Source organism: Phascolarctos cinereus, unplaced genomic scaffold (assembly GCF_003287225.1).
Source record: "Phascolarctos cinereus isolate Bilbo 61053 unplaced genomic scaffold, phaCin_HiC Scaffold_3;HRSCAF=262, whole genome shotgun sequence".
Classification (NCBI taxonomy): domain Eukaryota; kingdom Metazoa; phylum Chordata; class Mammalia; order Diprotodontia; family Phascolarctidae; genus Phascolarctos; species Phascolarctos cinereus.
The window spans coordinates 241,381-263,602 of record NW_027555736.1 but is presented as its reverse complement, the minus strand read 5'-3'; the positions used below and the strand labels follow the sequence as shown (position 1 = coordinate 263,602).

Below are 22,222 nucleotides of genomic sequence, written 5' to 3'. Positions count from 1 at the left end.
TCACTCGCTCTCATTCCCAAACCCAGTCAGCTGCCGACTCCCTCTCTCCACTCCTCTGCTAGCTCTCATCACCTCTCTTGGGCTCAGGCCTCAAGCATCTGCCCTCACCAGTCTGAGCTGCCAGGGATGTTCTGACCTCTCCTCGCCCACCTAGAAATCCCAGTGGCTCCCTACTGCCTCCTGACCCGGTCACAGAGCTGGAGCACCCGTGGCCAAGGTGATGAAGCCTGCTGCTACCCCCTGGGGGCACGGCCTATGCCCCAGCACTTGTCTTCTGCTGGCCATGGGCCCCTCATTTCCTTCTGCCTCCTAGGTAGTCTCTCAGGCAGAGCCACCAGCTGCACCATCCCTGGCCCTGCCACACCTCAACACGCACACTTACGTGATCAGCTGGGCGTTGTCATGCTTCTTTCGAGGAACAAGCTTCTGGATCCGCCACTGGAGGAAGCTGTCCAGTGTGGAGTCAGGGTTGCTACTGATCTGGGCCTTGTCCCCTTGGTCCCATATTTCCAGGCCGATGAGGACCACGCGGAAATTGAGCTGCTGATAGAGCTGTGAGGGCAGGGGCATGGCCAGTGAGGTAGCTGGGGAGAAGGCCAGGCTAGCTCTAACCGAGAATGGCCAGCCTGGCCTGAAGAAGCCCTCTGCACCCCAGACAGACGGGGCCGGGCCTTCCCCAACACAGGGGCCAGGCTCATGGTCAGTGGACCCTGAGAATACCCCCACCCTGCCCACCCCATGCCCCCCCCCAATTCATTCTGACCTGTGCGTGGAAAGGGGCCGGGCAGTGGCTTTCCTGGCACAGATACCTCCCACAGGGGCTAAGCCAGAGGGAGGGTCATGGGGGGTGGGAAGCCAGGGAGAGGGGGGAAGGTTGTAGGGGATGGGGGCAACACCGGGGGAGGAAGGACAGTTGTGGGGGGTGAGAAGCCAGGAGGAGGAAGGAGGGTTATGGGGAGTGAGGAGACCAGGGGAAGGAGGGAGGATGATGGGGGGTGAGGGGACAAGGGGGAAGAGGCAGGGTTGTAGGGAGTGGGAAGCCAAGGAGAAGGGGAAGGGGTGTGGGGAGTGGGGGCCACACCAGGGGGAGGAGGGAGGGTCGTGGGGGGTGGGGGGTTGGAGGCCCTTCCCATTAAGAGCTCACCTTGTCCACATGATTTACAATCTCTTTCACCCGACTCCGTATGTCCTCTCGGCTCCTAAACTTCATATACTAGGGAAGGAAAGAGCCATCACCTCTGTGAGCTTCTCCCCCAGGCCTTAGCCTGCGGGGAGTGAGCAAATTTAGGGCTAGAGTAGGAGGGTCCTGGGCCTCATCCCGCCTCTCACCTCCATATAATCCACAACCACAAAGAGCTCCACGTAGTGGGTTTTCTTTGGGGCCGTCCCCGATTTCTGAGGGAGAAACCAAGGGCCCGATGGGTCAGGGAAGAGAGGTCCTAGCCCCACTCCAGCCATGGGGGCAGGGCCTCTGGCCCCCTGCCTTCCTCCTTCCCAGGAGGAGCACCCTGGGCTGACTCCAGTAGAACTGGGCTGCTGGGACTGAAATCCTGGCAGGGCCCCCCCTGCCGAGATCTGGGTCCTTCCACCCTCTGAGTCCTGCCACCTCATGGTCCTCGGCTCCTCTGTCAAATGTGGGAATTGGGTGGCCTCCCTTCCCTGCTCACTTTGGTTCTGGGATCTTTCCGAGGCCCCAGCCCACAGCAAGCACTTAGAAATGCCTGTTGGCAGCTCCAGCCTTCAGTACAGAGATGGCATTCTGGGGGCACCAAGTCCGATGCCACCTCCCACCCAAAGGCTCCTGGTCAGGGCTAACCCTGAGGCCGAGGGCTCACTCCAGACAAGGCCACTTTGTGACTCATGCAGGAGCTCTCAGACAGAGAAAAGGGATGACCCAGACTCTGGTACCAGGGTACCAAGCCCAACAGGTAGGAGGGGGACATCTCCCCAGAGCCCGGGAGGGGGAGGGGGGCCATTTCCCCAGAGCCCTGGAAGGGAGAGGGGGCCATCTCCCCAGAGCCCAGGAAGGGGGGAGGTGTCCATCTCCCCAGAGCCCGGGAGCCAAGGTAGGAGCCACTTCCCCAGAGCCTGAAAGACTTGAACCTGGGACTCCAAATCAAGCCTTCTGACTGCTGAGTGAGGAGTGTGCAGGGGCTGCTCCTGGCTCTCTACCTGCCCTCCTCCACCCCAGTCCCAGGGGCCACACCCCGGGCCTCACCCAGTTTCTGGGCTTTTGAGCTGCAGCCATCCTGGGCTCCAGATCCTCCTCTAGGGTGGTATTGCTGACCCCACATGTCACCAGCTTCTGAATGAGATGCTCTGCTCTGTAGACTGCATGTCTGCCCTCATGGCCAGCACCCTGCAGGGGCTCGATGAGATGGACGGTAGAGCCCGTCTGGAAGAATCCCCTGCCAGCACAGGAAGGACATCCCCTTGCTGACCCAGGGCCCACCCAGGGACACCTTCCACAGCCCCTCAGACCTTAGCAGGAGCAGCGTGGCCAGGCCCTCATGTCCTGCCCGGGCCCAGATGGTCTGTGAGCTCCCTAGCTTGTCTTTCACTAAGCCCGTAGGCTGCCCCTCCCCAGGCTAAGGGACTGGTAGAGGTGGGGCACCCACGTGAGCAGGGAAGGTTCTGTCACATCAGCTAGGAGTGCTCTGAAGGGTCTGGGAAGGCAGAGCCACCCCTGGGAGGGTGAGCCGGCCAAGGGGCTGCCAGATCCTCTAACCCTAATCCCTGGCTTAAGGAGAACCAGAACCATCTTATCTGACCACCTGCCATGCACAGCTCCCATGGGGTGGGAAAAGAGGCTGTGGACAGCAGGGCTGAGACAGAGGGACACGGCTTAGGTTTTGTTCAGAATGTCCTCGTGGGTGTGGGGAACATGGACCCTCTGTGAAAGCAGCCAAGAATGAGCTATTTCCAGCCTCAGTGTTTTCATCTGCAAAATGGACGTAATAACCTTTCCACTCCTTAACTCCCAGGGGTATTGCTAGGAAGAGGGCTCAGCAAACCTTAAAGCTGGCAGAGCCCTAATTACTCCCACTTGGGGAGGATCGTGGCTGACAGTGGCCATCCCTGAGGGACCTACCTGATTCCATGGCAGGCACTGATGCTGGCTGCCGAGTCCTGGTGCCCTTCAACGTGGCCCTGGTAGAAGCAATGGTCCTAGACCGGGAAGAGGAAAAAGAGGATAGAGGGTCACAGGAGTGGCCCACAGCCTGGCCAGGGATCCCTCCTTGTCCCCAGCGCTGTGACCACAGCCGCCTCCCTACCTGCAGGTCTCCAGGCTGCTCGGTCACCTCGGTGCCATTGGCCAAGGTATAGGTCTCTGTGTAGCTGGCCCCCATCAGGTCCCTGCAAGACAGGGGCTGCTGACCTCCTCTCCCCTTTCTCCAGAGCCTCACTGGGTTCCCCCCAAGGTTTCTCACTATTCCCCTCTCCCTGTGGCCTCTCACAGACAGGAGAACCTGGGGGACCCATGATTCCATCAGCGGACAGTGGGTGGGGATGCTGGGGCCTCCAGGGGTAAGGGACAGTGGGTGAGGGTGCTAGGGCCTCCAGGGGTAGCTGCGCTGTAGGATGGAGCCTGATGGAGCTGGATGGAACCCGGGTCCGGGGAGGCACTGGCAAGGCACTGGCAATGTCTTCTCTAGGTCCTTCCATGCTCACCTGTTTCTGCGTAAGTGCAGGGTAAAGTTGCTTCCTTTCATACCCAGGACATAGCGAAGGTTTTCTGGATAAAGAGACTGAACCCAACAACATGGACGTTCATTAAGGATGAGTGTGCCAAGCGACCCTCGCCTGGGGCCCAGGCATGGGGGGAGGGTCTGTGGCCCACGTGATCTACCCTCAGCTGCCTTCTCATGCCTAACATCTCAAGCAGTCACTGCAGGGTGCTCCAGCTGCCCGGCACACACCAGCCCATGGCCACAGCCCCAGGGACACTCGGGTATAAGCCCAGCTCTACCTGGATGGCCCCAGGACTGCCATTTCTCCTTTGTGACCATCGCTGGGCCTTGGGCCAAGCCCCTTCCCTCTCTGTGCCTTAGCCCCCTCTGCTGTACACTGGGGGAGCTTAATTCAATGACCCTTCCAAAGGAGACACTGGAACCCTGCCCGAGACCACCTGCCCACTGAGTCTGACCCTAACCTCCAGAGGGAGGGAGGGTCTGCTGTGGGCACCCTCCATAAGGACAGGCAGTCACGGTCTCTGGACCTGGGGGCTCAGCACAGCCTTTAATAACTTTCAAGTTTAAACAAACGTTAACACTCTCAGAGCTTGATAAATGCGCATGATTGACCTGAATGGACAACCAGGGGGTTGATATGGGCCAAACAAGTGTATCAGGTGACCAATCACTGGGGTTTTCTTGGCAAAGATACTGGGGGTTACCATTTCCCTCTCTAGCTTGTTTGACAGGTGAGAAAACTGAGGTCAATAGGGAAAGCGACTTGCCCAGGGTCACATGGCTAGTGTCTGAGGTCACCTTTGAACTCAGGTCATTCTGACTCCTGGCTTGGGACTCTGTGCACTATGGCGCCACCTAGCCATGCTCTTTCTCCATTATCATATAGCAAAGGAAGAGGGCCAAGGCCTCAAGGCCGAGCTAGAACCAGGGGTAGGCAGACTGGGAGTTGCCAGGCACACACTTCACACTGCCACATCAGTCTGAAAACGTAGCTCCCATGTTTTGGTACATCCTCCGTGTTTTCTTCCTAGTGTTGGTCCATGGAACTGGTGCTGGAAGGCACCGGGAAGGTTAGGTAGCCCTTCATTTGACAGATTAGAAAACCAAGGTCCAGAGAGAAGAACCCAAACCCAGGCCCTCGGGAGCTGCCCTTTGGATCCCACAGCGTCCCACAGATCCTCTGGAGCACCGAGTCTGCCCCCCCAGGACACCCCCCCACTCCCTGGGAGGAGGGGAGGGTCATTGCCATGACGATTCTCTAGAAAGCCACCATGACATTAACTATGCTGCCGTACAGAGGCTCTCCAGGGTAGGCTAGGCCTGGGCCCCCACCCCCCTTCTTGGAACTGCTTTCTTCCAGGCTAGAGGCCAAAGCCGTTCTGCAGAAAGGATTCCCCCTCAGAAGCAGTGGGACGGAGGTATCTCCTGCTCCCCATCTTCCCTCCCAGCTGGGGCTTCAGCTTCCTTCACCAACATACTTGACCCTCCACAGGGGTAACCCTGTGGCCCGCAGAACAGCTGAGCTAGCAACCTGCAGCTATACTACAGGCCCCTGGGTCCAGGTCTCAACTAACTCTTGAAGCTCTCCTCTGGAGGTGGAATCTGCTAAAGTCTCCCCAGCTTTGAGAAGAGCCAGGTACCAGCAGAGAGAGAGTGGGAACCCTGCTGACTTCAAACCACAGAGCAGTGTGAAGCAGAGTGTTTGGAGGAGATGGGCAGGCATGGAAGATCACCTCTTCTGAGTTTTGTTTCCTCTTTCTGGTGGTTCCTCCTATTGGTTCTAATTCTTACTTACAATATCACTAATCTGAAAATATGTTTAATAGGAAGGTAAATGTATAGCCTATATCAGATTGTGCGCTATCTTGGAGAGGGTGGTGGGGAGGAAGGGGGAGAAAATTTTAAACTCAAAAGCATATGGAAGTGATTGTTGATAAATCAAAATAAATTAATTTAAAAAAAAAAAGATCACCTCTTCTGAAGTCAGGCACAGAGCCTCCACTAGGAAGGCAGCAAAGGCCTGGGGCCTTTGGCAATGGGGGGCCTCAACTCATGAGTCTTGTCCCTGTGGACTGGGGGTCACTCCAGCAACAGAGCAGCAGGAATTGGCTACAACTCCAAGTGCACCAAGGCCAGAAGCATCTGGGCTCCCCGGAGCTTCCAGCACCCAGAGTGGGCCGGGAGCTGCGCCCGTTTGCCTGGGACATCATATAGCTCATTCAGGCTCTGGTCAGGTCACTTGGGACCCTCTGGCTCATCTCAGCCAGAGCACCAGGAGCCACAGCCGGGAACAAAACAGGGCAGAGGTGCTTTCAGAGGGAGAAGATTGACCTTTTCTCTCCAAAGAAAAGCTTGGCCTCTGACTTAAGACTTTGCTGTTTCACCCGAGACCTGCCCTTTTGAAAATACTAAAAGGAGGAAGTTGTGAGAGGTAGTAAGATTATGAAAACAAACTAAAAACCATCTCAGGAAATACCCATCCCAACCCACATTTAGTGAACACCAGCTGTGTGCACGTAGGCTGCAGGCCAGAACCACCCCAGGAGATACCCATACCAACCCACATTTAGTGAGCACCAGCTGTGTGCACATAGGCTGCAGGCTACAGAGGAAAAGAGTGTAAGGGGGGGACCGCTTCTCTGGAGCACTAGAAGCCCCAGTTGTCACCTGGACCTGGCCTGCCCAGCTCCATAGCAGAACCACAGGCAGAGCCAGGCCTGGAGGGTTGGGTCTGGGCATCCCCAGTGCAGACAGTGGGTCTAGGCTTTCCAGGTATAGACAGGTAAAGCCCCAGCAAGGAGAGAGTGGAGAATGGGAAGAGCCATGGAGGACACCCACAGCTGGTGGCAGGAGGAGGGGCTCCCGGGTGAGCGGGACCAATGTCCCTGTGCCAAGTATCTCCTGGGTGATCACGGCAGGGGGAGCATCCAGCAGCTAGACTATGAGGGGGAGGGAGCAGAAAGGCCAGGGTTGGGGCCACCAGCTTAAGAGTCTGGGCAGTGAGGGAGGAGGCTCAGGGGATCCTTCCAGGGCCCAGCACAGGACCCTGCACACAGCAAGAGTTTAATAATTGCTGGCTGTGCCATGTTTTCTGGTGTGGATGGGGATGAGGACACCATAGGGGCATATTCCTGCCTCCCAGCCCAGACCCCATAGGAGAAAGCCCCCTGCCACACTTGCCCTCACACTTACTGAGCCAGGGCACAGCAAAGGAAGGAGGAGGACTATCGGGAAAAAAAGCCAGCTAGCACTGGCACTGGCCTGCCTGCCCACTTGCCCACCCATCTGACTGCAGAAAAGGTTGCTGATCTTAGCTAATAAGACTGGGAAATGCCTGCTCCAGATTTCTACTGCTGCCTTCCAGTTATGGACCTGAATTCCTCGAATGAACAGCCATGGCAGAGCTCAGAATCAGAGCTACAGGTGGAAGGACCCCAGAGGTCTCCCCTGAACTGGGCAGCCTAGACCCACGGCACACCCAGGGCTGAGTGGCCGAGGGGACTGAGCATCCCGAGTGAGAACTCAGGGCAGGCTCCCAGGTCCCTTGTACCCAGATGTGGGCCCAAGTGAGCCACTCTACAATGAAGAGCAGAGAGGCCCCACAGGGTGCATGATGGGGGAGTCAGAGACAGACTTACTGGTGGTGAGGAGAGGTCTCTCCGGGCCCTGGGGATGGGCACCTTCAGTGGATACACAACCTCATACTGTTCCACATGGGTCAGGGGGCCAGACGGAGGCAGGTGGGCAGACAGTCCTGGAGAGAAGAGGCAGTGGGTAAAGATGCTGGGGGGCCAGGGGTGGGGAAGAAGTGGCCACCCGTGCTGTGCATTTTCTGTCAGCTTTGTGGGGACCAGAGTTCAAGCTGGAGTTTCCTCTCCCATTCTTTGCCTCCAGCCCCAGCGTCCCCCCACCCCATCTTCCAAAGACTAAGGGGCAGCCTAGCCTAGGTCATCAGCACCCCCATCACCTCTCACTAAGCAGCCAAAGAAGGGAGGAAGAAAGAGGAGGAGGCAATGATTGGCAGCTGCAGCTCAGGTCCTGTCCCTCCCACAGATGCCTCAGTTTCGAGAGGCTGAATGGCCAGAGGTGGAGTCCAACGCTCACAGCCTTGGCCAACCAATGCCTCCCTTTGTGCTTCAGGTTTTACTTTGGAAGCCAAATCCTGAGGCAGTGAGAACAAGTCTGTCACAGAGGAATGAATCTGTGTGCCCTATGAGGAAAAGGGCATCACCAGGGCTGGCGCTGCCCAGAGCCCGACTGAACTGCTGCTGAGCATTTTCTGTCCCCCAGGGCCAGGGCTCAGTGAAACTCACCTGCAACTGTGTTGCCTGCTCAGCCACACAGATTGACACACATATACCACAGACACACTCACAATCTCAATCACCATCGTCTGAGATCTGTTATCGTTTAGGCATTTTCAGTCATGTCTGACTTGCCGTGACCCTATTTGGAGTTTTCTTATTCCCCCCCCCCCACTTAATAGTATTTTCTTTTCCAATTACATGTAAAGATAGCTTTCAACATTCATTTTTATAAGATTTTGAGTTCCAAACTTTTCTCCCTCCCCAAAACAGAAAGCAATCTGATATAGGTTATACATGTGCAATCATGTTAAACACATTTCCACATTAGTCATGTTGTGAAAGAAGAATCAGAACAAAAGGGGAAAACCACGAGAAAGAAAAGACAAGAAAAGGGAAAATGCATCCATCTACATTCAGACCCCACAGTTCTTTCTCTGGATGTGGACAACATTTTCCATCATGACTCTTTTGGAATTGTCTTAGATCCTTTTTTTAAAAAAAATATTTTTATTTATCAATAATCACTTCCATAAGCTTTTGAGTTTTAAATTTTTCTCCCCTTCCCTCTCCAATACAGCATGCAATCTGATATAGGCTACACATATACATTCCTATTAAACATATTTTTACATTAGTGATGTTGTAAGGAAGAATTAGAACCAATAGGAGGAACCACCAGAAAGAAGAAACAAAACAAAACAGAAGAAAAAAATAGCAAATAGTATGCTTCAATGTGCATTCAAACTCCATAGTTCTTTCTTTGGATGTGGATAGCATTTTCCATCATGAGACCTTCGGAGATGTCTTAGATCCTTGCATTGCTGAGAAGAGCTAAGTCTATCAAAGTCAGTCATTGCACAGTGTGGCTGTTACTGTGCACAATGTTCTCCTGGTTCTGCCCACTTCACTCAACATCAGTCCATAAAGTCTTTCCAGGTTTTTCTGAAGTCGGCCTGTTCATCATTTCTTATAGCACAATAGTATTCCATTACATTCATATACCACAACTTGTTCAGCCATTCCCCAATTGATGGGCATTCCTTCAATTTCCAATTCTTTGCCACCACAGAAAGAGCTGCCATAAATATTTTTATACATGTGGATCTTTTTCCCGTTTTTATTATCTCTGTGGAATACAGCCCTAGAAGTGCTATTTGCTGGATCAAAGGGTATGCACATTTTTATAGCTCTTTGGGCATAGTTCCAAATTACTCACCAGAATGGTTAAATCAGTTCACAACTACACCAAAAATGCAGTAGCTTTCTAATTTTCCCATATCTTCTCCAACATTTATCATAGGCGTGATGTGGTGCCTTAGGGTTGTTTTAATTTGTAGCATTTTTTCTATGACTATAGATAGCTTTGATTTCTTCATCTCAAAACTGCCTATTCATATCCATTTGGGGTTTTATTGGCAAAGATACTGGAGTGGTTTGCCATTTCCTTCTCTAACTCACTTTACAGATGAGGAAACAGACACACAGGGTGAAGTGACTTGCCCAGGGTCACACAGCTATTAAGCATCTGAGGCCAGATTTTATCTCGGGTCTTCCTGACTCCTGGTCCCATGCTCTATCCATTGAGCCACCTTAGCTGCCCATCATTTCAGAGGCAGTTGGTAAAATGGAGAAACAAGAAAAGCCCATAGGGGCAGCTAGGTGGAGCAGTGAATAGAGCACTGGCCCTGAAGTCAGGAAGACCTGAGTTCAAATCTAGCCTCAGACCAAACACTTGACACTTACTAGCCGTGTGACCCTGGGCAAGTCACTTAGTCCCAATTGCCTTAAAAAAAATCCAACTGCTGGAAGTCCTCACTGGCCCCTTGCCCTCACACTCAACCCCTGCCTTGGCCCTGGCCCAGACACAGGTAGTTTCAGGGACACCTTGATACCTCCTCACCACCTCCACCCATCCTGCCGAGTCACATTCTTTTCCTGGGCAGGGAGGCTTCCAGGCCTCTCACAGGAGGGAGGGAAAAACAGGTCCTGGGGGCACGGAGGAGGAGACCTGGCTTCCCTCCTCCCTAGACTGGAGGACACAAATCATTTGCTGACCCCAGCTAGCACCAGCATCCAAGACTACAGCAGTCTAGGCTGGGCAGTCACTCCTGTTTAGTCTGCCCATCAGAGATGCACGAGAAGTGAGCATGGGATGGCAAATACTAAGGTGGCCCCTGGAGGCTGTGGAACTCAGAGCAGAGTAGAAAGGGGTGCCAGCCCATTCTCAGCAATACAATGATCTGAGACAATCCCAGAGAACTCATGAAGCATACTATCTGCCTCCAGAAAAAAAAAATGATATTGACTGAATACAGAGCGAAGCAGGCTAGTTTTCACTTTCTTTCTTTCATTTATTTGAAATCTTGTATTTGAGTCTTCTTGTACAAAATGACTAATATAGAAATGTTTTGTGTAATTGTACATGTGTAACCTATATTTGATTGCTTATCATCTCAGAAAGGGGAGAGGGGATGGATAGAATTTGGAATTCAAAATTTTGAATAAAATTGTTAATTTTTTTTAAAGGATGCTAGAGATTCCTCATGTTGCAGATGAGGAAACAGAAGCCTAGGCAGGGGAAATGACCTGCCTGCCCAGAGTTGCACAGAATTTGAACCCAGATCCTCTGACTCTGCCCTCTACCACTGCTGCACAGCTATGGTTAAGGCTCTTCCATCTGCCAGAATTGGTCCAGTGGGGTCAATGAGATGTGAGGCCAGGGAAGACCAATATACATCCAGAGAAAGAAAGAGGTCTCCCCTAAACCCTCCCCTCTTTTTAGCTTCCCTATTTCTGTCCAGGGCACCATGTTCTTCCAACGGAACCAAGCCAGGCTCCCAGCCTCAGAGTCAGCCTGGACTCCTCACTATCTCTCACTTTCATATCCAAGATGTCCAGGCAGCCTGTGGTCTCACCTCTGCAACATCTTTTGTCAATTCCATCTCTGTTAGACCTTTCCTCAATTCTACCTCTCTTATATCTTTTCCACCTCTGCAACATCTCTTGTCTATTTCAACTCTGTCACACTTCTTGTCAATTTTACCGCTGCCACATCTCTGGTAGATGTTACCTTCCTGTCATCTCTCCAATACCCCTCCTCCTTTCCTCTGACTGCCCACTCTGGTGCAGGCCCTCATCACCCCTGGACTACTGAAATAGCTGCTAGCTCCAAGAACATCCTGTCCTGATGCCTCAATTAGTGAATACCCTCCCACTCCCACCCAGCCCAATCTCTGACTATACTTTGTACTTATAAAAATGTAAGTCCCCTGAAGGCAAGACAGAAGACTATATTACCACACCTAACACCATGCCGGTACATTACAAGTGCTTAGGAAATGCCTATGGATGGATGAATGAATGAATGACCATATGGCTGCCCTGGCTGCCATCAGAGAGCTGAGGGGAAGGGAGGTGTAACTGGCCAAGAAGCTTCCCTTAGGTTGGCCTAGAACCCTGGAGTTGTCTGTAAGTAAGAGAAGGGGTTTGGGCCTGGGATAGTCCAACCTCAGGCCCAAGACTGGTCCTGTCACCCAGATTTCCAGAATAGGACTGGGAGGCCTCTAGGGTGACAGACTTGCCCAAGGCCCCAAGGCAAGGCCATGCTGGGCCAGGCCTTCTCTCTCCAAGCCCAGGACAGGACCAAGGCTGGTGGGTTGGGGGCCAGAAGAATTGGCTTTGGCTGGTTGGGCAGGTCACCAGGTAAGCTTGAGCATCCAGAGAAGAACACTCAGTATAGGAAAAGGCTTCCTCTGGCCCATGTCATCTATGGGAGGGACCAGCTGCAGGCACTGGGCATAGATACCCTGGAGAGTGGGAGAGATGCTGGCTTTGTGTCTGTCCTGTGGAAAAGAGCCCCGGAGAGCAGACCTGGGAGCAATCTGCATCAGGGAGGTGATGAGCTCTCCATCACGGAAGTCTGAAAGCAGAGGCAGAAAGAGAGCTTGTTGGGAATGAGGCAGGTGGCACTTGTGTGCAGGTATGGGCTGGAATAGATAAATGGCCTCTGAAGTCTTTTACCAGTGGGACATCCTGTCATTTTTCCTGGGCCTGAAGCTTCCTCATCTGTAAAATGGGAAAAATAATATCTGGGCTATGTGATGGGACAGCCTCGCTGCATTCAGTAGGCACTTAATAAACCTAGGTTGACTGCTCCAAGCTCTCAAGATAAGCCACTAGAGGTCTCAGATTTAAGAGATAGGGCCCCACCCACCCCTGGGGCTGGATTCTCCACCTCTTAGTTCCTCTGTGACCCTGGGTACCTCTGGCCTTAGTTTCCCTACATGTAAAATGGGGTGGCTGGCCTCAATGATCTGTAATAGCCCTCCCAGGGCTAAAATCCTAGAACCCAAGTAGAAGAAGGAACTGAGACCTAGACTCTTCTCTGTCATAATCTCTCTCCTTCTGTTTCTGCCACTGTCTCTCTGCTACATTTCCTCTCTGTTACTGTCTCTGTCAGTGTTTGTCATAATCTCTGCCCTTCCCCCCACTTCCTCCCTCCCCTCTGTCCAGCATTTGAACTCAGGACTTGAACGACTTTGGTCACCCTACCACATCACATTCCACCCCTTCCTTTTACAGGAGAGTAGGAGGTGGGAGTGGTCAAGGAACAAGGGATTTAGCCAAAGTCACACTGAGCTGGCTCTGGGCCACTGAACAGTTACTCTGAAACTTAGTTTACTCACCTGTAGTCTAAGGATAATAGTGCCCAATTTACCTTACTCTCAGGCCAGCAAGAAATATATTATATTCATCATTTCCTATGTGTCAAGCTCCAGAGTTAAGGGCTAGAGACACAGAGAAAGGGAAACAGTGTTCCTGCCCCCCAGGATTTGGGCTTTCATGCTCACAGGGAGGGGAGCTGCTTCTGAAGCATAAATAGGCTGTATCTGCAAAGTGGTGGGATGGGAAGTATGGGCAGTATGAAGGGCAAGGCAGTGGGAGCCCTGAGGTGAGCCAGGGCTCCAACACGGGCTAGCTGCAAGACCCTGCAAGAATCACCTAGCTGCTTGTTATAGCTGCCACCCCAGATGCCCCGTGGTGTAAGTATACAATAACAAGGACAGTTGGGAACACAAGCCAGTCTTGGGTGAGGGAGGAAGCTCAGCCTGAAGCCACTCTAACCCTAACCCTAATCCTGTGGTTCTGCCCTCCTGGGGCAGGGCAGGGCAATGGCCGGTACCAGCTGCTCTAACATCCAGCACAAACTCCTTCCCACACACCAGCCAGCCTGTAGCCAGATGAGGAACCTGCCCCTGGGAGGGATGATTTTCAAACCCAGGTTTCTCCAGGAGCACTGACCCCATTTTACCCACTATTTGTGGCTTTCCGCAGGCTCAGTGGGCTTAGGCTTCCTTGCCCTTCACCTCCCCACCCCAGCCCCTCAGCAGTAATAGAAACATGGGAATTTTCCAGGCAGTGGCAGGACCCCCATTTCCAAGAGTTTTCTGAGCAACCTGGGCAAACAGAACCTCCCCACCCCCCAAACACACACTAATAATAAAGAAATCACACCCAGAAAACTAAACATTCATCATCCTCTCCCATTCTCACAATCCTCAGATGTACCCAATGCCTGGATCAGGGGTCCCACTTGCCTTAGGGAAGGGATGTGACTTGCCCAAGGTCACACAGCACCTGTCGGGCCCAAGGCCTAGGCTGGTGTATATGGCCAGAGCTGCACAGAAAGGAAGCTCCAGACCCCAGGGAAGGGCACAATTCCAGGGCCAGGTGTAGGAGGTCAGTTGGGAGTCGTCAAGACTCTAACAACAAAATCTCTGAGGGCTTGGAATCAATCCTTTCTATCAGCATGCTTCCAACCCTTGCTGTGGGCTGGGGGAGACTTCTGAGGGGAGAGAAGGGCTTCCAGGCTTGGAAAGAATCTACGCTCCGGGGCTCCTTCCCCAAATCCCTCAGTTGAGTGAGTCACTTAGGTTAGTCCTAGATTTGCAGAGATCCCCTCCCGAAAGCTCCCAGTCTCTGACACCGCAGGGGACCGGATGATTCACCGCCGATTAGTCACGGCGGATAGGGGAAATCACTCCCTGGCTATAAGCACATTCCCCTTCGGAATCCGCAGCCCCCTCCATTTTGGAATTCTCGGCGTAGTCCCCCCCTCTCCGGAATACTCAGTCCCTAACGCCTTACAAACTGGACAGAAGCTTCGAGCCCTGAATTCCAGTTCCAAAGGAGGGCTACATGACACTGGGCAGGTACCTTCCTCTCTTTGGGACCTACTGAAAAACGGGGCCTTGGACTGACTAGGTGGTCCTGAGGTCCTGCCCAGGTCCGATCTTCCGGGAAGTCCAAGAATTGGCCTGGAGTAAAGCCCCAGCCAACTAGGAGGATGCCTGTAGAAGAGCCGGCGGTCAAGGTGGCTTCCGAGAGTCCCTGGCCACTAGGGGAACTAGCAAAGGTCAAGGGTCCTTCCCTTTCCTCCACCATCTGGGCTTAGGGGCTAAGCCGGGGCGGGGGGGGAGAGGGGGCGGTGCGGAAGAGAGGGCTCTTGGGATAGTTCACAGTTCCCCCGACCTTTCCCTCCCCTAACACAGATCACACACCCTAGCTGCTGCGGAAGTCTGTCTGTCTGTCTGTCTGTCTGTCTGTCTGTCTGTCTGTCTGTCTGTCAGTCAGTCCGCGTGCCTGCCCCTCTCCGGTCCCTACTAGCCAGATCCAGGGCTCCGACCCCCGGGAGGGGTGACGGTATCAGATAGGGCTCACTCGGAGCCGCCTGCCTAACTCACTTCCCTTCACCCAAAGCTTAGGAGCCAAACCCACCATGAGCTCCCGAACCTCGGACCCGTATGACTGAGGACGCAGCTCCGGAACCTGAAAGTTCAGGGACTCAGCCTGGAGATCCCTGGATCCGGCCCAGGACCCGGGGAACGATCCAGGGACCCGGTCACTTGCAAGGGGAGAGAAGTAAACAGCTCAGGGAAACTAGGTGAGGAGCGTTCCGCTCCAGGCTGCGCTGCCCCAGGTTCCCCAGCCCCACACCCCCACCCCCACCACCCCACTCACCAGGGAGCCCCAGGGAGCTGGGCAGGCTCATGACGAGGACCAGAATGAGGACAAAAAGGCAGCAGCAGAGGCGGGAGCTGCACATGGTCCCAGCTCTGACGGAATGGACCCCGGCTCCGGCGACGGAGAGCGCACGTGAAGCGCACCCCGAGCGGCGGCTCAGTCCTAGGTCTGTGGGCGCTCCACCCCGCACTACCCGGCTGAAGCAGAGGCAGAGGAGAGGGCGGCGCTCCCTCTCTCTCCTCGTCCTCTTCTATCTCTTCCTCCTTCTCAGTCCCGGTAGGCACCACCTCCAGACCCTTTTCTTCAGGCCGGCTAGGTAGAGCTCTCTTTGGCCCTGGAGCCGCCGGGTCCCGCCTCTCCCAGCCCCGGAGGGGGAATAGAGGAGGTTCTAGGCACGGCCCCGCCCCCTCCCGGGTGGGGCGGGAAGGTGTGACCCAACAGCACTCTCACCCAGTCCCTAGGAGATGACTTTAGACCCTAGGTAGTCTCTACCCTCAGGAATCTCACTGTCTAATGGGGAAAACTACTAGCAAATCCGTCCAAACAGGCTCTCAACAGGGTAAATTGAAAATGATTAAGGGGGGGGACTAAGAGCCTTAAGAGGAATTGGGAAAGGCTTCCTGCAGAAGGTGGGATTTTAGCTGAGATTTGAAGAAAGCCAGGGAAGCCAGGAGGCAGAGATGAGAGCATTTCAGGCATGGGGGATGGACAGCGAAAAGGCACAGACAAGACCAGAGACAAAGAGACAGAAACAGAGATAGAGCAGAGACATAGAGAAACAGAAAAGAGACAGAAGTCCATGTGACTTGCCCTTTGACCTCCAGCAGCTGGTTCCTTTAAGGCCTGGCATTCCCCTTCCCCACTCAATTCCTGCCCTAACCCTAGGGGATCAAGCCCTGGCCAAGAGCTGGACACAACGTGTGTCTCACCCTGGGAGACGTTTGGATTGCCCTCCTATATCTTTCTGCCTCTTTGCAGACCAGGTGAGAGTGAGCAGGAAGTCTTGCTCATTCTCCTCAATAGGGGTTAGTCCAAGGTGAATCTCAACCAAGAGTCCTCCTTGGACCCAGTTGTCTAAGGGCCTCTCTCTGCTTGGTGGGGAGCACATTCCATGATGTGACAGCCCTCTTTGGTAGCAGGTTTGTTTAGACGTCTAGCTAGCTAGACCTGCCTCTCTGCAGCTTCCCTGTTCCTTTCTCTGATACCCCTCCACCTCCTCAAGAAGGAAAGGCTGACTCTCCCTTAGTACATTTGAAGATAACTCCTCTGTCTCCTCTCTTCCCCATTCCATAGCGGTCGTCTCTTCTCCCAGGTGAACATCACCAGGTTCTTCACCTGATGCCAAGGTGGCCCCATCTCCAGTCCTTCACCACCCTATTCATCAACCCTCTCCAGTGAGTCCCATCTCCCAATGTCCTTCCTAATGTGGGGGGCCCAGTGCTGCAGGTGGAACCTGACCAGGGACAATCCCCCACCCCATCCAGGACATTCCACCTCTCCCTAGAGCAGAAGGTGGCACCAGTTTTCAGAACCGCTGTAGAGGACCACAGGTGAGTAGGCCTCTGACCCTGATGGTTGTATAAGCCCTCTCAGGTGAGGAGCTTGCTCCTTGACCTGGATCGGTTCTCTGCTCCCTGGAAGGAAGGGCGGCTAGGCAAGCTCAACCATAAACAATGTTGCTAGCTCAAGCACAGCTAGCTCTAGCACAAACATGTATCAAGCATTGCTAGCTCATGTATCAAGTATTGGGACATTCCGGGAACAAGAAGTACACGTTGTTTTCACAGGAACAGCACAGGAGAAGGACACAGCCAAGATAATGTTACAAAGAGATGTGCTTGTTGATACTTTGATTGGAATTCATATAAGAAAAATTCTCGGTGTTGCCCATTGGTAAAGCTATGTAAACTTTGTTCCATTGGGGTATGTTCCCATGAGTCAAAGATATAAAACAGCCTGCTGTGCTCTAATAAAGTTGACTCCATTTTCCATCATGCTTGGAGTCCCATCTCTTTTGTATTTGCCTCGAAGTCTTCGGCCAAGAAACCATTCAAGAACCCTTTCGCAGACTTTGCTGCTGGTCAACGGAGCTGTCCCAACTCACAACTCACAAACCACCACTATGGACCTGGGTGGGGGGAGCTGAAGAGGTCAGTGAGTCCCTCTCCCTTATTTTACAGAAGAGAAAACTGATGGTGATTTAACCAAGGCCCACAAGCCTTAGGCCTGAGCTGGGATTTGAACTTAAATCCTTTGATGCAGATTTTGTTTCCATTTTGAGATTGTACTGCATCCACCAGGGATCATTTTCTTCATGAAACCTCCCCCATCTCATTGGAGAAAGGTGACTGTCATTGATCTGAGAGCAGGGATCACCTTTATCCTGATCAAATCTAGTCTGGTCATGGGAGGACATTGATGTGGGTGACACAGGATGAGCAGGCAGGGATAGGATGCAATCTGCCTCACTGGAGGGCACTCCCCAACTGAGGAGAGCATGAATCCGTTTGAGAAGCATTTCTGCCTGTCATTGGAGACTGCTTAGATCATTTCAGTTCCCAATGCTATCATTCAGTGTGTTAGCTTCATCATACACAAATTTGAGAACTCTATTGTCTATTCCTCCATCCCAGTCCTGGATGAGAATGCTACCTTGCCTAAGGCACTCTACTGCAGACCTTCGACTCTCCCCAGTAGAAGCTAAACTCCCTAAAGGCAGGGTCAGTATTGTTTTGGTCTTAGTATCACTTGAGCCTAACACAGTAATAATAATTAATTAATATTAATTAAGAACTATTTCTCAGATTGAGTCTTTTAGTGAGTCTGTATCCAGAGAGGTGCCGCACTAAAATTGAGGCAACGGCCTAGTGCAGCCTCCTAGGTGGCTCCCAGATAAAGCAAATGTGGTGCCTAGTGGGGCATGACTGTTCTCATTGGCCCCAAGCTCTCCCCTTGTGACACCCCACCCCCAAGCATCACATCCAGACCAGAGAAGGATGAGAGTCTTCTCAAGAAGGTCCTAAAGTCCATAAGAACAGAGACTTATCTTGACAGGGGAAAGAGAGAGTCTAGGGTGTTGGTGCCTGCCCCAAAGTCAATCAGCTGACCAGTAATTGACCTGGAAATTAGGACCCTGGTCTTCAGACCGTTTTCACCCCACTCCACTGCCTGGGTCCAGGGCTCCTCAGAGGCCCTTCGGTCTCCCCCCATCTCTGTCCTCATCAGCCACACAGTACCCCAAGATGGTGCGCCTTGTCCTCCCTCCCACCCATGAAGAAACAAGAGGGAGTGGCTGGAGGAGAAGGAGCCCCGGGTCTATGCTCATTTTTTTTTCAGAAGAATGCAAAGGCTTCCTAGTTCTGATTGACCTCTTCCCCTTTTTCGCACTCAGTTTCCTCCTCTGTAAAATGGCCTCGGGCAGCTAGGTGGCACAGTGCCCTGAAGTCAGGAGGACCTGAATTCAAACTGGGCTGCAGACTAAAACCCTTGACACACTAGGTGTGTGACCCTTGGCAAGTCACTTAACCCCAATTACCTAAAAAAAAAAATTGGCCTCGAGGGTCCTTCCCTGTCCAGTGGATCTACAGGTCTGACTTTCCCTTTTACTTCCTGGGCAATAAAGAGAGCTCAGAGTTATGATCAGAATGGTGACCAGTCATTCCCTGCTGGCTGTGCCCAGTCATACCCAGTCTGCTTCCTGTAGCCAGAAAGTTTCCATTCAATAGGCAAAAATGTGAAATCTTATACTCGGGCACCTAAAGAAACCCATGTCACAAGTGTGACATAAAAAGGTCCAGAGACATCATTTCTGGGTAATCAATCATTTTATTGATTATTGCTAGCAGATAATTTTTTTTAATATAAATTTATTTATTTTTAGTTTTCAACATTCCCTTCCACAAGTTTTTGAGTTCCAAATTTTCACCCCATCTCCCCCCTCCCCCCACCCCAAGATGGCATGCATTCTGAATATCCCTTCCCCTCTTCTGCCCTCTCTTCTGTCTCTTCCCCCCTTCTCTTATCCCCTTCCCCTTCTATTTTCCTGTAGGGCAGGATAGACTTCTGTACCCCATTTCCTATATTTATTTCCCAGTAGCATGTGAAAACATTTTTTTAAACATATGTTTTTAAAACTGTAGGTTTCAAATTTTCTCTCTTCCTCCCTCCCCACCCACCCATTGAAAAGGCAAGCAACTCAATATAGTTGTACATGTGCAGTTATGCAAAACACTCCATAGTAGACATGTTGTGAAAAACTAACTCTATTTCCCTTAATCCTATCCTGCCCTCCCATTTATTCTATTCTTTCTTTTGACCCTGTCCCTCCTCAGAAGTATTTACTTCTGATTACCCCTTTCCCAATCTGCCCTCCTCTCTATCATCCCCTGCTCTCTTGTCCCCTTTCCCCCTATTTTCCTGTAGGGTAAGACAGATTTCCATACCCAATTGAATGTGTATGTTATTCCCTCCTTAAGCCAAATCCTATGAGAATAAGATTCACTCATTCCCTCTCACCTTCCCCTGTTTCCCCTCCACTGTAAGAGACTTTTCTGTTTTTTTTTGTGAGATAATTTACCCCATTCTACCTCTCCCTTTCTTCTTCTCCAGTATAATCCTCTCTCATCCCTTAATTTTATTCTCCAGATATGACCCCTTAATCTTCAACTCACCCTGTGCCCTCTATCTATCTATCTACATATACATACATATAATTTTTTTCCTCCAACTACCCTGATACTGACAAAGGTCTCATGAGTTATAAATATCATCTTTCCATGCAGGAATGCAAACAGTTCAATCTTAATAAGTCTCTTATGATTTCTCTTTCCTGTTTACCTCTTCATGTTCCACTTGAGTCCTGTATTTGAAAGTCAAATTTTCTATTCAGCTCTGGTCTTTTCATCAGGAATGCTTGAAAGTCCTCTATTTCACTGAATGACCATTTTTTCCCCTGAAGGATTATATTCAGTTTTGCTGGGTAGGTGATTCTTGGTTGTAATCCTATCTCCTTTGCCCTCTGGAATATTATGTTCCATGCTAGCAGATAATTAATAACAGGATCGGTCTCTGGCTGCCTCTCATGAACCAAAGACGGGTCATGGCAGCCTCTTCATGCTTATGTGATTTTGGAAGAGGGAGTGTTCCCAACAGAAGGCGTTCAACTCTGATTGGTTAACAATTAATGAGAAGAACGGGTATTATAATGAGAGGTGGGCCTATTCTAATGAGGGGCTGGGGGCAGGTCATGACTGATGACTCCCTTTTACTCTCAGACCACCCACAGGCCAGGGCAATCTAGACAAAAGATCTACCCCCTACCTAAGCCCAGGCAGACACAATGGGCTTCCCCACTTGGGTGGGCTCTGAACAAGACTGGGGAGAAAGTTAATCCAATCTCATCACCAGCCAAGTCCTTCAGATGCTAGTTGAATAACCTACAAGGGGCTGATTTCTGAACAAGGAAATAGAAAAGTAAAAAAATCCTGGTCCTAATTCAATGATTGATTATTGCTATAAGAGAGAAATAATCCTTTCTCTTACAAATAATGGCTGGGGAAGGTCAGGTGGGGTCAGGACTCATCCTGGACCTTTCCCTTTTCTCCCTCTAGGCTATTTCACTGCCATGGAGTCTGTTATCATCTCCACACTGATGATTTTTAAATTTCCTTATCCAGTATGTATTAACCACATTTATTCACCTCTCTGCTCACCTCCAATCTCTCATCTCCAGCTGCCTTTTGGACATCTTAAACCGAACACATCCAAGACAGAACTCATCATCTTATCCCTCTAAACTCTCCCCCCCATCCCCACCTTCCCTATTACTGAGGAGGGCACCACCCTCCTCCCAGTTGCCCAGGCTCCGCACCTGAGTGTCCCCTTGGACCCTCACTCTCACCTCTCACATCCAATCCATTCTCTCCCCACCGTACTGGCCTCATTCCCTCACCCCTGGACAATGGCCATAGCTGCTGGGAGGTTGCTGGCCTCAAGGCTCTCCCCAGTCTGGTCCATCCTCCATTCAGCCTCCAAAGTGACCTTCCTAAAAGTGCAGCTGGGACCCTGTTTAATAAACCCCAGAGGCTCCTTATCACCCTCCAGATCAAATATAAAGCCCTCTGCCTGGCATTCAAAGCCTTTTGTTACCTATTTCCCTGCCCCCATCTTCCCAGTCTTCTCATACCTTATGGCTGGTCCTCCACCGACACAGGTCAACATGCAACACACCCTACTTCCCCAAAATGGACATTTTCACTGGCTCTTCCCCATTCCCTCTTCTACATTACAATGTATGCAGAAATGCCCATCTTATCCTAAGAGCACAAAAGCAAAAAGAAAAGCCAGAGTAAGCTGGAGCCTCAGTCAGACCAAGGAGTCCCTTCATCCAGAAAGCCATGATGGTCTGATGTGGTCTTTGAGATGATCCTTTGGAGAGCAGCAGGAAGGCTGGAGAGGGGTGGCACTGCAGGCAGGCATAAGCTGGTCCGCCATCATTGATTCAGTGCTCACCATGTGCCACTCACTGGGATGCAAAGAAAGGCACCAAATACCCCCAAACCCAACCCTGTAACTCAACAATGCTAATGGTCCCTGCTCCAAATGAGCTCCCAGTCTAATGGGGGAGTGAGACTGCCCACCAGCCACTCTGTGCCACACTGGAGACAAGCGGTGGGCTGTGGTGGCAGCAACAGGCTTCCTAGAGAAAGAGGTTTGAGAGGGAATGATCACAGAAGCCCAGGTAGGAGGTGAGCAGCGATGAGGACCTGTCCTGGGTGCTAGTGGTGTGACTGGCAAGAAGGGGACAGGCAGTGGAGAAGCTTGAACCTGAGAGAGCAGAAAATGACGCCAAGCATGTGAACCTGTGACGGGGAGGTCAGTGCTAGCCTCGGTGGGGTTTGGGGAGAAAACCCGCACCACACTGAGTGGGAGGTGCCGTGGGGACCTCCAGGTGGAGAAGTCCTGCAGGCAGCTGGAGGTGGGGAGTTGGAGCTCGGGAGGGAGGGGAAAGAGAAAAGCAGAGTGGGGGGCGCACCCACAGATAGCAGAGGGGATATGGAGGACGGGAAAGGAGTGGCACTGAAACTCAGGAAGGAGGAAGTGTCCAGGAGGAAATGAAGCTCAGTACCTGCGTCCCAAGATTTCCCTGGTCCCACGCCAGCCTGAATGCAGGCCAGAGATGGGGGCCGCTGCCCGTGTCAA

The 22,222-nt window shown here is 52.1% G+C and overlaps 1 protein-coding gene and 1 long non-coding RNA gene across 9 annotated transcripts in view; one reads left to right on the top strand and one right to left on the bottom strand.

Annotated features, from left to right (window-relative positions):
• ADAM8 (ADAM metallopeptidase domain 8) overlaps positions 1-15,396 on the bottom strand; it is a 31,323-nt gene extending 15,927 nt beyond the window's left edge. For 2 of the 8 annotated variants that reach the window (XM_078150659.1, XM_078150660.1), the window contains exons 1-9: positions 15,020-15,394; positions 7,331-7,446; positions 3,673-3,749; positions 3,276-3,357; positions 3,092-3,168; positions 2,219-2,408; positions 1,330-1,395; positions 1,145-1,213; positions 383-552 (exon numbers count right to left, since the gene is read on the bottom strand). In XM_078150659.1, the coding sequence (XP_078006785.1) occupies positions 383-552; positions 1,145-1,213; positions 1,330-1,395; positions 2,219-2,408; positions 3,092-3,168; positions 3,276-3,357; positions 3,673-3,749; positions 7,331-7,446; positions 15,020-15,104 (932 nt within the window). In that variant the 5' untranslated portion in view covers positions 15,105-15,394. Of the gene's footprint in view, positions 1-382; positions 553-1,144; positions 1,214-1,329; positions 1,396-2,218; positions 2,409-3,091; positions 3,169-3,275; positions 3,358-3,672; positions 3,750-7,330; positions 7,447-15,019 lie in introns of all 8 variants that reach the window. The other 6 variants (XM_078150663.1, XM_078150664.1, XM_078150665.1 and 3 more) reach the window with 5 other exon arrangements.
• LOC110198674 (uncharacterized) lies at positions 14,098-17,006 on the top strand. The gene is made up of 4 exons (XR_002321786.2): positions 14,098-14,372; positions 14,759-14,942; positions 16,316-16,416; positions 16,810-17,006. It is a non-coding gene; the product is annotated as an uncharacterized LOC110198674 (long non-coding RNA).
• The last annotated feature ends 5,216 nt before the right edge of the window (positions 17,007-22,222 follow it).